The sequence below is a fragment of the Lepus europaeus genome, chromosome 3, assembly GCF_033115175.1.
Source record: "Lepus europaeus isolate LE1 chromosome 3, mLepTim1.pri, whole genome shotgun sequence".
NCBI classification, from domain to species: Eukaryota; Metazoa; Chordata; class Mammalia; order Lagomorpha; family Leporidae; genus Lepus; species Lepus europaeus.
In genome coordinates this window covers 159,313,432-159,329,218 of record NC_084829.1, presented here as the reverse complement: position 1 = coordinate 159,329,218, position 15,787 = coordinate 159,313,432, and the positions used below count along the sequence as shown (strand labels likewise).

Below are 15,787 nucleotides of genomic sequence, written 5' to 3'. Positions count from 1 at the left end.
GGGGTGGGGATGAGGAGCAGCTTCAGGAGCCAGGGCAGAAGGCAGGGCCCTGCTCTGGGAAGCGCAGCCTCCCAGCCCCAGCCCAGGCTGCAGGGGGGAACCCGCGCTGTGACAAGCTCCTGGGCACATCAATTGTGCCACCCACCCCCAGCAGCCAGCCGAGGTCCCCGCCTTCACCTGCCAGGAGGAGGTGACGCTGCCCCTGGAACATTCGAGAGTCAGGCCTGAGGAAAGGGAAGGAAGTCGTTTGCAGTTTCTGAGTCAAGATGACTTCCACCACTGGTAATGTTGAAAGGAAAATTCCTTGGGCCAATTCCATTTAGCAGCATTTATCTGATTCACTGGCCGGGCTGCTCCCAGGGCCGCAGCAGCCTCAGAACTCCAACCGCCCCCCGGGCAGCCTGCTTTTTGGCAGATTGGAGGCACCCAAAGCACCTGATACAGCCCAGGTACCCTATTACGGCTTAACCTCGGCACCAGCCGCCCGTCGCCCCATCAGCTAACTGGCTACGGGCCTTCCGCAACCAGCCACAGCCAGGTCACCATGGCTACACTCCGTGTTGCTTTGGTCTGTTGGGCCCAGTGCAGATGCCCGGTTCAAACCTACGGCCACCAGCCCTGCACCACCAGGGAGGCGGATGGCAGAAGTGGTACAGGATCCTGTGCAACCCTAAAACCCGGCCATTTTCCAGGCTCGGGACTGGACCAGCCCTGTCCTCGGCTGGGTTTGAGCATCACACCTTCGTGTCCCCCCCCCACCCCACTAAGCTCCACATCCATGGGAAGCAAGGGGAGCCCCCACGCTGCCTCTCACCCCCGCTGCCCTGAGCCAGCTGCACACCTGCCAGGAAGCAGGTCCATCCAGGGTGGGCATGGCTTCACAGCAACACAAGGACACTACCCGAGGACACAGGCCGGATGCTGTGTCACGATGGTAATGAGTTCCAAGAGGCAGGGAGTGGCAGCCCCTTCCCCACCTCAGGGTTGGCCCGGAAGAATGGGCACTCAGCGCAGGCCCAAGGAGCGCCAGCTCCCGTGACATCACAGCAGCCTAGCAGGAGGGTCCCGCATCCTCCCCATATTGAGGCGAGATTAAGCCAGGATGAGACAGTGACGCTCACCGGTGGGCCTCGCCCCGCACCGGGGTTGGCTGCACTGAGGCCAGGCTGATGTGCTCCTGCCTCAGCACATTCTCAGAACTCGGGGGCCTGGAGAGCGAGTGGCACCTGGCCAGTCCCACACACCAGCAACCATGGCCCAGAGGACCCATCAGGCGCCCCCAGCCTTCCCACACGGAGCCCCATTTGAGACAGGTGCAAAGCACGGCTCCATCCACACACCTGGCAGAGCCCCAGAACGAGCCTATGGGGCAGGCGGCTACACTCCCTAGGGCACCCCAGCACCCTCCCAGGATGAGCCCACCTGACCCCTCACCTGTCTGGCAGGTCTCACGCCCAGACGCCTGTCCCCAAGGTACTGGGGCATCGTGCACGGTGTGTGTGTAGGGGGCCAAGCATCACCTTCAGCACCCCGAGGCCACACCAGCTGCCAGAGGTGCCGGGACACCCACACAGAGCAGCACCCAGCAGGAGGCGTGTCCTGCCCTCGCCACCAGTGGCCTGAAGCACACTCATTTTCCCAGAGATCAGAGGCCCTAGCTGAGAGCCTCCTCTCTGAGCAGTCCCAGCTGGGTCCCTAACTGTGGGTGTCACTCGCCTCTCCCCACCCCCAGCAAGCCGCCCCTTCCCTGGCTGCAGGTGCCTCTGAAAACCCAGATAAGCACAGACAGTGGGACGGGGCGAGTCCGTGTACACACACGCACATGCACACGCACACACACACGCACACACACAGCACGAGGCCTTCCCGACCACGCCGCACTCCAGGGCCGTCTCCATCTCAAAAGCCCGGGCTCTGGAGGGCGTGGCCACACTCCTCCCATCTCAGCACCTCAGTTTCTCCTCCAGGTGCAAATGGAGCTCACGAACACCGAGTACGTAAAGTACGTAAAGCACACGGCTCAGCACTGGGACGGGGTAAGGGCTCCGCTAAATGCTGCTGTTATTATCAGGTGGATTCCAAGTTTGCTGGAACCAGTTAAAAAATCCCAAACAGCTTGCAACAAACAGCCTGGAACCAAAATGGGCTCCTGCTTGGAGACCCCTCCCAGAGAGACACGTGGGCAGCTGGAATCTGGGGTGGTGGACAGGCACACGTTTGAAGGTCTTTCTCCAAGAACGAACGGTTCACCCACGGGAACAGCACCCCAGCCTGCCCTCCTAGCCCTACGTGGGTGCTGCCTGGCCGCGGGCCAGCCCCCCCCCCTCCATCAAGCCCTGCTCGGAGAAGCTGAGGGACCCCAGCCTCATTTCCAAGGTCTTTCCCAAGTCTGAACCTGGGTCAGTTCACTCAGGGCTTAGAGGACCATTCAAGCAGAAAGAAAACAGAAAATTCTCCCTGTCCTCAGGTGGCACGGCTGAAGGGGCCCAGCCACGGGACTTTAGCAGTCAAAAGTCACAAAGGGGAACCTGAGCCCAAAGAACACTCTAGAAGCAAGAGCGTGGAGCAGGCCCTCTCCACCCTCACCCCTGCCCCTATCCCAGTGGCCGGAGTGCCAATGGAGTTCTGTACCCGCTTTGTCAAACTACGTTTAAATTTCCAATCAAGCTAGCAACCTGCTAATAAGCTATGTCCCAGCCCCTGACCTGAAGCGCACCTGCACGGCTCTCCGGAGGGCCATGTCCAGAATGTGACCAGCGTGGAGCTAGCCCTGGCCCAGTGTCCTTTCCTCCACTACTGCCCCCCGCCTCGGGCCCCCCTGGCTCCCTATCCCTTCTGCCCGGGGCCTTGCATACCCACAAACGCACCCCTCTAGTCTTACATCCCTTCCTCCCATCCCTGCTCCTGGCTCCCCCATACTCCAGCCTGGGTGGACATAGCACCACCTGGCAAGATGTGGAGCCAAGATCTTCCACGCGAGTTACAAAAATAACAGGAAACACACACACTAGCCCAGCTGGTATTTGTGGAGATACCACGGTAGAAAAGGGTCCGAGCCCAAGTCACGGAGGCCAGTGGGCCGGTAGAACCTGGTGGAACCTGGGTCACTGTCCAAGGGCCCCCAGGCCTGGAGTCTGGCACTGCCACCTGGCCCTACCTGGGCACCCACTTTGGTCAGGAGAACTCATACAACAACACTCCCCGGGTTCTCTTCTATGCTGTCAATCAAATCAAACTTCAAACAGCTCTAGCCACAAAGCCTGAGAAAGTGACCGAGGCGACAGACAGTTCAGACCAAGCCCTGCTGGGCTCCAAGGCAAACTCTAGGCAGACCCGGCAGCTGGGAGAACCCTTCCCGCCTGAAGCTCAAGGTAATTTGGGGGTCACTAATTAGCTTAATTAAATCTCTGTCCATCTTCCCCACCCACAACGCCCCGCCCCGCTGCCCGTTCCCAGCAAACTGAAAGGTTCCCCCCACACACACACACACCCAGGTGCACACACAGGGACACTGGCTGCCTGTCCCCAGGGTGTTTGGAGAGCGGTGACCTTTGGAGCACTGACGCGCACTCTGCAAACAGACGAAATCCATTAGCTGTGGCCCAGGACCCCACACCCGGGCTACCCCAGGTCTACAAGAGACAGGGAAAGACAGCAAGCAGGTCCCAGTGCGCGCGGGGGAAGACACTGAATGCCGCCTTCGGATTGTGGGCAAGGGGAGCCGCTCTGGCCACAGCTTTCCACCGACCCCAGAGAAGCCCTTGCCACCTGTCGAGGGAGGTTTCCAAGAATTTCCACAAAGACCTTTGGAAGGGCTGCGGAAACGTTTGGCTTTTCTGCCTCTACGGTTCCTGCTCTTACTGAGCCACATAAAAGGTTCTCCACTCAATTCTTTAAAAAGCCGGATATTGGAATTGTTCCTTGCAGCACTCCTGCTGGCAGGAGACCACGGGTGGAGGCCCCAGGAGGACAGGAGGGAACTGGTGAGAGTGGGCAGCCCAGAGACTGTCCTTGGGGTGCAGCCGGCTAAGCTGCTGCTTGCCACGCTAGCATCCCAAGTCAGAGTGCCGGCTCCAGTCCTGGTACTAGGCTTCCAATCCAGCCTCCTGCTAATGCGCCTGCAAACACAGTGGATGATGGCCCAGGCACTTGGGCCCCTGGCCCCCAGGTGGGAGACCAGTTCCTGGCCCAGCCACAGCCAGTGCAGTCATCTGGGAAGTGAACTAGCAGATGGAATCTCTCTCTCCTTCTCCCTTTCTGGCACTCTGCCTTTCAAATAAATAAGGATCTCAACATTCAATCGATCATGGATCACCAGTTTTTCCTAAAATCACAAGCCGGCTCAGGACACGTGAAGGAGTAGCTGAGTGCCTCTGGGAGAGGCAGGCTGCCAGCTTACGGCTGACCTCAATCTGCAGCAAGAGCCGCAGTGTGCAGCTGCGACAGCCGGGCAGAGGCTGCGACAGCCCACAGCCTGCCTTGGGCTCCCAGGCCAGCCACAGTGGAAAGGGTGAGAGGTGAGAGGTGAGAGGTCACGGTCAGGCCTCCAGCTCTGCAGGCTGCCACAGTGTAAAGAGAGATCGCAACCTTCTAAACACAAAAGCATTGTCAGGGAAAGGAAAGTAACAAAGTTAGCTTTTTGTAACACACCCGGGAGCTTAGGTTCACAGCCCTTTATCCAATAATGTGAAATGTAGGACATTTTCTGATAGCAGAAGGCGTTCTGTGAGATTCCTTCTCTGGACCAGCAATGCCATCAAGTGTTGTAGCTTCTTTTAAAAAGTTAGCTTCATGGAAGAGAAAAAAACAAATCCGGCCTGAGTGCTACAGAAAGACAAATGCTGGGGTAGGCGGCCAGCACTTGAGCCAAAGGCGCGCCAGCTCCGCTCACTGCGTCCTGTTCTGGGAGCCGGCGCCCAGCAACGTCACCGCGTCTCAGCGGTGGGACACAGGCATTATATTACTTTCATTAATCATTTCAGAATCTCCACTTCTGAAAATCTAAAGCCTTTTTTTTTTCCCCCAAGGGACTTCAAATGGGCATGGGATGCTGCTGTAATCCCCAGGGCACTTCCCCGTCTTGGATGAAGCCGCAGTTTTGACCGTGAAATTAATCTCTGTTCTGATAACGCGGTATGAAGCAGAGATGTCTACACGGGAGTGGAAAGTTCTGTGGTTTCCCTGCAGGGCCACGCCAAATGCCCAAACTTGGACTTTCAAGAGGGAGCACGAATTGCAATAATCTGATAATAACTTAATCCACAGCTCTCCGCACACGTTTGAGGCTGGGAATACTGGAGACATTGTTTCCGTGGCCAAGTGGCTGAACACCAGCCAGGTCCCCGTGCGTGCGCGCCCCCAAGGATCCAGGAAGACGGGGGCCGGTCCTCCCAAGCGCCTTACCCTGGCTGGAGTCACCGCACAGAAGCGGGAAAATACCAGCCTGCCCCGTTCCCAGTGTCCCGGTCCAAAGCGCCAACAGTCGGCCCCGATGTCCTGGCTTTCCCCCACCCGGGCCGTCCTCATGAGCGTCAGCCCCCAAACCAGCGAGGCGGGGACACGAGGGAGGCAGGCAAGCCGTGCCCAGGCCGGCCCCGCACACATCTGCGACATGGGCACAGTAACAGCTCTTCCGTAGAACTACAAACGCGCGAGCGGGTCGCCCACTCTCAGATCTCCGCACAGCGCTGCCCCACGGCTTCTGCAGCCCGCAGGTGACACGCACCGACGCCGCCTCCCGCACGTCCCCCGAGGCGGGACCTGGGCTGCCAGCCCCGCACGCAGCAGCGCCCGCGCCCCTCGCCCACGTTTCCACGCCAGGCAGCGGCCCCTCGGAGCGCGTGGCTCCATCGATCGTCCCCGTCCCCTCGGGGCTGGCGCCCCCGCGCGCGCCCACCCCAGGCAGTGGCCGCGTCCACTCACAAGCGTACAGGAAACCGCGCCAGGCGCAGGGTCGCCGGCTCCCAAGTCCTCCCCCCCACCTCGGGGCGCTCAGGGCAGCGCCCCGCGCCAGCGCCGCCAGGGCTAGGGACGCGCCGGTGCCCTCGGGGCCCGCACTCACCCAGCGTGGCCACCATGCCCGCCTCGAAGAGCAAGCCGTCGTCGCGGCCGCGCGCCTCCAGCAGGACGCTGCTGTCCCCCGCCGCCGCCTCCAGCCGCCCGAGCAGCCGCAGCCCCTTGCTCAGGGCCATGGGCGCCGGGAGCCGGCGCGCCCGCCACTTCCAGGACTTTCACTCCGCGCCGCCGCCGCCGCCGCCCGGCTCCTCCCGCGCCGCCCGGGGCAGGTGAGGCCGCTCCCCAGGGCGCCGCGCTCCCCCCAGCGGCGAGGCAGCCGCGTGCGGCCCGGCGTGGGCTCCGCGCGCCCGGGCTCCCGGCGCAGTCGGGCCCGGCCCGGCGGGGAGGGTCCTCGGCGGCGGGCGGCGGGCGGGGGACGTGCCGCACATTCCTCGGCGCGGAGGAGGCCGCCTCGCGCGGGGCGTGCCCGGACGCCCGCGGCCTTATATGGGCAGCCCCGGGCCCGCGTCTGCTCCGGGGACCCCCGAGCCCGGGCGGCGCCTGCGTGCGCCCTGCCCGCACACCGGGCGGACGCGGGACGCTGGCCGTCTCTGCGCCCGAGGGGGTTGCGAGGGGACCTACCCCGTCACCTGGCCGACGCTGAGCGCGCGTGGCCTCGGGCTGGCCCCGGAGGTCGGGCCCGCAGGGAGGCGGGCTTACCCGGAACCACCCTTTGGCTCGCTTTGTGGATGGCCTCAGAGCCCCCCACCCACCCCCCAGCATCCGGACTCCTCTCGCGCACCCACCGTGCTGCGCCCAGGAGAAAATTGTGGGCGAAGCCCAGGGGTCTGGGGTGCTTGTCGCAGAGGGGGTTGAGCCCGCAGCGCCAAGGGGACATCGTGATGCCCTTGCTGACCTCGGGGGCAGTGGCTGGAGAGGCGCATCCTTAGGGGACAGCGCCTTGGCTGCAATGGGAACAGCAAAGGCAGGGATTCCCGCCCCCAAGTTCCTCTCTGATGTGGGGTGTCTGCCGGGTGCGCGGCCCTGGGCTGACAGAGTAGCCTGTCCCCGCTCCCCCCCCCCAACAGTGCCCATTAATGGCGCAGATTGGCCTTTGACCCCATTTCCCTTTTCTGCCCAACGCTCCCTTCCTCCAGGAAGCCTTCCTGTCATGCTGAGGGCCCCGAACGATGCTTATACAGCATATACAAGCGCGCCATGCCCTGCGTCTCACTGGCTTCTGTGTTGTCTGAGGGCTGTGTGTGCATCTCTTTTCCGGTGGCCCGGTTTCACAAACGAGTAAGGTCTGGGGGAACAGACAGAGACTTGTATTTGTGTCCTCTCTCCGCGTGCCCTAGTCGGAAGCCCTGCCCAGAGCACGCTGTACCTTAGTTTTCCTGCCACCTCTTGAACTTTGCAATGCGTTCTAAGCCGCTGTCACCTCCACAATGAACCATTGTTTTACGTAGCGTTGAGAAAAACCCACTTTCTTTTTAAAGATTTATTTATTTATTTGAAAGTCAGAGTTACACAGAGAAGGAGAGGCAGAGAGAGAGAGGTAGAGAGGTCTTCCATCTGCTGGGTCACTCCCCAAAATGGCCACAACGGCCAGAGCTGTGCCGATCCGAAGCCAGGAGCCAGGAGCTTCTTCCGGGTCTCCCACGTGGGGCAGGGGCCCAGCGCCCCAACCCTGTGCCCACACACGGGCAAAGAAGGGCCTGGTGAGGACGCAGCAGAAGGCAGGCAGTCACAGGCCAGGAAGAGCCCCTCCCAGGAGCCCTGTCAGTCAGCATCTTGGCCTTGGCCTTGGCCTTGGCCTTGCAGGCCGGTAACCGGGAGAAACACGTTTCTGTGTTGAAGCCGCCCGGCCTATGGTATTTTGTCACTGAAGCCGCCCGGCCTATGGCATTTTGTCACGGCAGCCCCGGCAGGCGACGGCAGGGGACCTTTGAGGAAACAGAAGTCGGGTTGGGTGCACTGGGGGTGGAATAGGCAGCAGGAGGGGCCGGAGAAGCCCCAGTGTGTGACAAAGGGACAGAGCCAGGAGGAGCAGCTTCAGGTTGTGCAGGGTTGAAGGGGGGAGGGGCAGGCCAGACAGTGGGAGAGGACCGGGCGGGAGGGGCTGGAGGCTCCAGCAGCTCCCTGGAGGGCGGGGGCATGGGTGGGGCTGGGGGCGGGCAGGAGGAAAAGAAGTCGTTGGGGGCGTGGGGTGCCGAGCTCTGCCCTGAGTGGGCAGAGGTTTCAGACCCTCGGGATGGGGGCTCGGGAGAGAGCTCTGGTTTTGTGGGAGGGCTGCGGAGACCTGTGAGTCACCAGCAGTTTTACTGCTGGGTTGGGCCAGAAAGCCAGCTCGGAAGGATAAGACAGGCAGGCAGGAAGTGCAGTGCGCCGGCCCGGACCTCAGAGCCGCAGCCCAGAGAGCCAGTGTGCAGAGGGGAGGGCTCCAGGCTCCGAGGAGGAGGGAGGGGCGGTGGGGGAGGCAGGAGGCAGAGGGACAAGGCCACGCCATCCCCCCAGGGCCTGGCCCTGGTGAGCCCCGAGTGTGCATAGGGGAGAGCTCCAGGTGGGGGGTGCAGGAGGCAGAGGGTCAAGGCCACACCATCCCCCTAGGGCCTGGCCCTGGTGAGCCCTGGTCAGCAAGGAAGAGTGGGGAGGAGGCCTGAGGAGCGCAGGGAAGGCCCCAAACACTTGCTACAGGGGGCCCAGAACTGCTGGGCCAGAGCAGACAACGGAATCCCAGCCGTGGCTGTGCCTCTCCTGTATCCCAGGTCTGCTGATAGGTTCCCCGTGACCTGGATTCTGAGCTGGGATTGGCTTCCAGGAGGTGCCCTGGCTGAGGGAGGGGGCGGGGAGGAGCCCAGAGAAGCTGGACTGAGGTGGCTCCCGGGGTGACCTGGGCACAGGGCCCAGTCACTGCCTGTTTGGAGGGTGTGGCCTGAGCCACCGCTCAGCCCCCAGCCCCTCCCCCCAGCATCACCCCCTGGTGTCTGTCACCTCCGGTGGGGTAGGACCTAGTTGCTCTCTTGTCACCTGGCAGCCAGAGTGACGCTGACACCGTCAGTCTGCCGAGCACCCCACACAGCTCACTCAGTGCTGGCCATGGCCACCTGCCTGTCACCCGGTGGGCCTTCCTCAGCACTCCTCCAGGTCCCTAGGGGCTGCCTCTCCCCCTCCTCCAGGGCCGTCTCCTGGGGAGACCACCTGGAGGCCCCCCTGCTAGGGGCCGCACGGTGTCTCCCCCAAATCCAGGGACCGAAGCCCTAACCCACAGAGCTGCAGAGGGCGACTGTCCTTAGATGTGGGGACTTGAAGGCAGTCACGAGACACGACAGTGTCCTCATGAGCCCGGGGGCTCTGGAGACACAGGCAGGGCCCCGGGACAGACCCACCTGCCCACACCTGGACCCGACTCCAGCTTCCAGAAGTGCAAGTCCACAGCTCGGTTGCCCCTGCCACCGTGTCCCCTGCTGATTTACCGCCATCCTTGGCACCTAGCTGCCTCTAACATAGTAAAGAGCAGGCGCCTTTGTCCTGCTGGTCACCCACTTCCGGCTGTGAGAGCTGCTCCCGCGTGGGGCTTTAGCGTTCTGTGTTCTGTCGTTTGCTCCCCGTGGATCCTGGTGCTGAGGACAGCGCCCACTACACGGTCAGCGTGCACAAGCCCACCTGCACCTGTGGGCGAAGGGAGGCTTCACATGTTTGGTCGTTACCACTCCAGGCATCTCTGATGATGAGTGGATGGACTGGGTACTTACAGGGAGCACCTGCTACGCGTCCAGCTTTGCCCTGAATGACAAGGAAAATGCAGGAAAGGGAGCAGCCAAAAGCCCCTGCCTCAGGGCGGAAGCCAAGAGAAATGTGTGATGTGTGGGGGCGGGGCTGGGAAGGGGCGGACAGAGGCTGTGGGGGAGTGACAGGGTGTTGTCTTGTATATTTTCACTGCCTGGAAAGGCAGATTGACAGAGAGAGATCTTTCATCTGCTGGTTCACTCCCCAAATGCCCTCAACAGCTGGGGCTAGGCCAGGCTGAAGCAGGAGCCAGGAGCTTCATCCGGGTCTCCCACGTGGGTGGCAGGGACCCAGGTATTTGAGTGATCACCCTGCTGCCCCCCAGGGTGCACATGAGCCGGAGGCTGGAATTGACTCTGATACAGAATCACCCACAGCCCCACCCTCTGTGCCACATGGCTCCCAGAGATGTCACGCTGGGAGACAGTGTCCTGGTTAGGGGCCAGGGCCTGTGAGGGTCTTCGGGAAGGGCAGTCCTGGTGCCTGCAGGAAACAGCCAGGACCAGGATCCACTGGGAGAGGGGACGGAGGAGACAGGGGCCGCGCCGTGGGAGCCGGGATGACTTTGCCACTGGGCTGAGTAACAGGAGCAGAGGGCAGCGTGCCCAGAGTCTCCTGTAAGTGGCTGCGTTGAAACCTGGGCACTTGGGCAGAGGGAGGGAGAACAGGTAAGAGCAGGTAGCAGGCTGGCGGTGCCGGCCCCAGGGCAGTGGGCGGAGTGGGTGACCGGTGTGTTCCGGATGGCTGTTTGAAGGGTGAGTCAACAGGATTGGCTGTCAGCGAAGATGTGGGGCGTGGGAGGGAGACAGGTGTTTGGGTGACCCTGAAATTTTGGCCTGAGCTTGTCCAAAGCTTGTCACCGCCATCCACTGAGCTGGGCAGGTGGCTGGCGGGGGTGGAGGGTTGGCGCGTATCACAGGCGCTGAGCGGACCTGCGGTTACGCAAGCCCGGAATGCAAGGACGAGGTGTGGGCAGAGGGGTGCACACGGAGGTCCTCGGTGTGCAGCATGGATGTCGGGAGGCCATGACACGTGCACAAGATCAACCTGCAAACAAGAGCGTCAGAAGCCCTGCTGGTGACACAGCAGTTCACACGGCCGTAACAGCAGAGCTCTGGGAGCTGAAGGGTTCAATTTTGCTGAGTCATGCTGACCAGGACGGGAAGCTCACATTTTGTGTGTCATCGATGGTGACCGCCAGCGCTGCCGAGAAGTCACGGTGAGTTAGGTTTCACTCACTCGACTATGAGTGGGTGCCTTGGGGGTGTAGCTGCACTGTGTGTGTATGTGTGTAGCTGCACATGTGTGTGTTTCTCTAATATCAGCATGGAGATGGTATTTAAAGGTCTGAGCCAGAGTGGGTCCCCAGGAGCCAACCGTAGGTCAGCAGGGACGGGGGGAGGCAGCGTGCACGCACAGGAGCTGTCAAGGACGGGCTGTGGTCACTGATGCTCCACAGGGGACAAGGGCTGTGAACTGTCCTCGGGGTTTAGCGTGTGGAGGTCGCTGCTGTCTGTATGGGAGGAGGCTGGGTGTGGGTGCCGGCCGCTAACGGCCTGCTGCCCGCTTGAGCCGCCGCATACAAAGATCTGTCCCGACAATGAGAAGCATGCGGTCGACCTGACACGGGGGTCCTGAGCCGCCTGGGCATTGCGGGGCCAAGGAGTGCAGCTTCCTTCCCAGCCCCCCACCCCCACCCCCGCGCGCGCACGCGCCCTGGGTTTTCCAGCTTTTCCACTTCTGAGATGTGAGGACAGGTGACAGGCTGTGCGCTAGCGAGGGGCTGGCTCCCGGGGCGCGGGCTTAGGGTGATGAGACACAAGGCGCTCTGGGCTTCCCTTAAAGGGGACTCTGAGTACGACCAACTAGGACTCCGATTCTCTACCGCAGTGCATTTCCATCTACGTATATCCAGAAAGCAGAACTACGCCTCACTCGGGCCACACCCTCCCTCTGGGGCTCAGGCATCCGGACCGCTGTGAGCCAACCCCCCATCAGAATCAGCGAGGAAAGGTTTACCGGGTCTCTGTGCTCCATGACCGGTTTTAAATTTTTTCAAGATTCATTTAATTGATAGGCAGAGTTACAGAGAGAAAGGAAGGGGGGGTGGGAGGGAGAGAGGGAGGGAGAAACTATTTTGTCCTTTGGTTCATTCTAAAATGCCCACAACAGCCAGGGCTGATCCAGGCTGAAGCCAGGAGCCCAGAACTCTGTCCAAGTCTCCTACAAAGTGGGCAAGAACCCAGTTACTGGGCTGCCACCTGTCGCCTCCAAGAGTCTCAGCAGGGAGACAGATCAGAAGTGGAGCAGCTGGGCCCCGGATGTGAGACAAGGCTCCCAAGCACTGGCTTCACCGCTCCACTGTAACAGCTGCCCCTCCGGCCCTCACGGAAAAATCGCAGCTTCCAAAGTACTTTCCAGTAGGAATATCCCACTGGCTGTAAGACCGCTGTGGACATTTGCAGTTAAGGCAAAGACACCCCCAGTGCTCTTAGTAACTAACACATTTGTTCACCCGAATCGCACCCTCCAACGGATTTTTTTTTTTAGATTTATTTATTTATTTGAAAGTCAGAGTCACACAGAGAGAGAAGGAGAGGCAGAGAGAGAGAGAGAGAGAGAGAGAGAGAGAGAGAGAGAGAGGTCTTCCATCTGCTGGTTCACTTTCCAGTTGGCTGCAAAGGCTGGAGCTGCACCGATCCGAAGCCAGGAGCCAGGAACTTCTTCTAGGTCTCCCACACGGGTACAGGGGCTCAAGGACTTGGGCCATCTTCTACTGCTTTCCCAGGCCATAGCAGAGAGCTGGATCGGAAATGGGGCAGCCAGGACTTGAACTGGCACCCATATGGGATGCCGGCACTGCAGGTGGTGGCTTTACCCGCTACGCCACAGCGCCGGCCCCCCAGTGGATGTTTAGTAGCCCCTCAACTCTGAATCCCTTGGGTTTCCAGGGCCTCTGCATAGCATAGCACACTGGCCTTGTTTGTATTGAATGGTCATTATTTGATAATAACAATATTATTAGTGTTTCTGGCTGCCTTCCTGTGGCATGGGAGGCAAGCACTGTGCACGGACAGCCAGGGCCGGAACCCTGGGCCCATCTGCCCTGTCACACCTGGTGTCCATGAGCTGTCACTCAGCTCTTTCGAACCTCAGATTCTCACCGTCTCCAGGAGCTGCCATGGGCCCAGGTGGGAGACCGAATCCCAAGTGGACACTGGGTACGTGGCCGCTCAGCTGACCATGCCGTGGTCTCTCGGTGCTGAGTCCAGAATCCAATAGGGAGGGAGCCACACTGCACCAGAACAGCGACGGCCCAGCCTGGGGAGCTGGTGCCACCGTCGGACAAGCAGGAGGCAGCACCTGGGAGCAGCAGGGGCTGCCTGTCCTGGGTCTGGGGCTGGCTGTCCCTGCCGGCACCCCTGTGTGGGTGGGAGTGAAGCTGGGGCAGCCTGGCTGGCTGCCGGGGGCCAGCTGCTCGCAGGGACCTGCGGCTGTGCGTGAAGTCCTGCCGCCCGCCAGCATCCGTGCCCACCCGCAGGGCTGGCCCAGCGGCCCTGTGTTCGTGCACAGGTTCACAGCTGCCAGGCCGGGAGCGCTCGGGGCTGAAAGTGCTTGGAAGATGGCACCAGAGCTGGCCCTGGGTGCAAGTGACCGCCCTTGGAGCCTGGCGGCAGCCCAGGGATGTGCTCAGCACCTGCAGGCCCTGGCCTCCCCCTGCCCTGGCGCCTGCTTGGCCTCTGGTCCAGTCCCCAAAGCTCACACACCTGGTGGTGGTGTGGGTGGACACAGAGCCTGTGGGATCTGGGGATGTTTTATTCCCTTTTGGGGCGAGTCCCAGCTCCCACACAGGGGCACCAGCCTGCCAGTCGGCCTCAGGCTGCAGCCCCACACCCAGGCTGGACAAACACACCTGGCCCAGGTGCACGGCTTTGGCTAGAAGTAACAGAAAACAGAACAAAATCTTAAATGAACAAGACGTCTCGAGATAGGCTTCTTGAGCTGGGACAGCCGCTCAACCAAGCCATCCACGACCCAGGCAAGCTCTCTTCCCCTTCATTATTGTCAGCAGGTTGGGTTGTTGTCTCGTGGTCACGAACTAGCTGCTTCAGCTCCAGGCATCATGCTGATATTCAAGGTGGAAAGAAGAGAGAAATTCAAGCCAGCTCCTTTTATTTACAAGAGGCAGACTTCCCCCAGAGCTCCCAGCAAATTCCCACGTGCGACTCCTGGTGCAGATCTGTGTCTCCCGGCCTCTGTGGCTACAGGGCAGACTTTTCTGGTCTTTTCAATGGAGATGGACAAGCAAGAAAGAATCGGGTTAGGCATGAATGAGTTTTGGGGTCAGATGACCGGCAGTGCTGCCCCGTCTCTAACATGAAGCTTAACGCTGCCCTAGGGGGGCTTGGTTAGAAACCCTCCTCCGAGCTGCCTAACAGGCACTTTCATTCTCCAGCTTGGCATTTCTTTCTTCCCAGTGCTGGTGACGTGGCCAGGACAGGGGCGTCCTCTGCCCCGCTCAGGACACGGACGCTGGCGCCCCCGCCTCTCTGACCTCGTCCTTGGAGAGAGGCCAGGGTGGTTTCCCAGGTTTGCTGAGTGACCACGGGCTGCAGGTGTGCTGTGGCCGTGGAGGGATTCCCGCAGGAAGTGGGCGAGCAGGCGGCCCGGGAACTACGCCAGCCCCACCGCGCGCTGACCTACGTGGCTGTGTGAGCGCGGGTCCCTGGAAGATGTAGCAAAGCGGCAGCCAAAGTGGGCGGGCCACAGTTCTGTGAGCGGGTGGAGGGACAGAGGAAGCGAGGGGCTGGGCTCCTGTCCATCCCGAGTCCCGCCTCCTCCAGCTTCCTCCAGCAGCTCCTGTCCAAACAGGCGCTCAGCCCAGTTCTCAGCAAACACACCGTTTGCGTTAGCAGGGTTAGAGTGCCTGCTCCACGTCCAGCCTGCTTCCGGTTAGTGCACACCCTGGGGGCAGCAGAGGGGGCTCAAGTGCTTGGGTCCCTGATTTCCTGGCCCCTGGCTTCGCCCTGGCCCAGCCCTGGCTGTTGGGGACATTTCGGGGAGTGAACCAGTGGATGGAGGATCTCTCTCTCTCTGCTTTTCAAATAAAAATTCTAAGTACCTCCAAAGGTGATTGGAAAACGAAGACATGGCCAGGAGGACTGCACAGCCAAGGTCACGCAGCCGAGCAGGACCAGCAGAACCAGTGTCCAGGCCTCCTCCCCAGGCGCACTGACCCCACCACGAGGGCGCCACCCCCACCTCTTAGCAGCTTCACCTCGGGGTTAGGATTGCAGCCGTGGACCTACTGCGTGTGGGACTCTTGCTCAGGACGCAACCACCAAAGAGCAAGACGGGCGGGCATCTGGTGGTCAAGACGCTGCTACCCATTTCAGAGCGCGGGGTCAGCGTCTGCCTCCTGCTCCCGCAGTCCCTGGGAGGAGGCAGGGATGGCTCGAGAAACTGAGTCCCTGAGTCCACATGGGGGACTTGGACTGGGGTCCTGGCTCCTGGCTTTGACCGTGGCACAGCCCCAGCCCCAGCTGTCGCAGGCATTTGTGGAGTGAACCTGTGCATGGGAGCTCTCTGGGTCTGTCTCTCCAACAAATAATTGCACACGTCACTAGGCAGGCCAGACAATTCCTCACGGAGGGCTGGAAATGGGCCACATAAATGGGTCGGCAGGCAGAGCGCAAAGACGTGTGGACGCAGGGTGAGTGGCAGGACCCGCAGGAAGGGCACGGGCAGCCCTGACGTTACACCGAGAGACGGCCCCGGTCCACCCCAAACTGGAGGTCATTCCTAGCAAGCAGCTGTCTTCCTCATCTCCCGTCTGTGACCGACTGCACGCAGGCGGAGTCAGAAGCCTGGGTCCTTCCGGTCCCAGGCCCATCACGCAGCTCTCCCAGGCTCTTCTGAGTCCCGCAGTTGGAGCTCTTAGCTGACTACAAGTGTTCTGAACGCGCAATAGGAAGAGAGTGGAGAGGTACTAGGCTGGGGGGGA

At 61.2% G+C, this 15,787-nt stretch overlaps 1 protein-coding gene across 1 annotated transcript in view; it reads right to left on the bottom strand.

The window, feature by feature from the left end:
* Window positions 1-6,209, bottom strand: part of SYNJ2 (synaptojanin 2) — an 89,598-nt gene extending 83,389 nt beyond the window's left edge. Inside the window, exon 1 of the mRNA XM_062186979.1 lies at window positions 6,062-6,209. Coding sequence (XP_062042963.1) covers window positions 6,062-6,191 — 130 coding nt within the window. The 5' untranslated portion in view covers window positions 6,192-6,209. The remainder of the gene's footprint in view (window positions 1-6,061) is intronic.
* Between the last annotated feature and the right edge of the window lie 9,578 nt (window positions 6,210-15,787).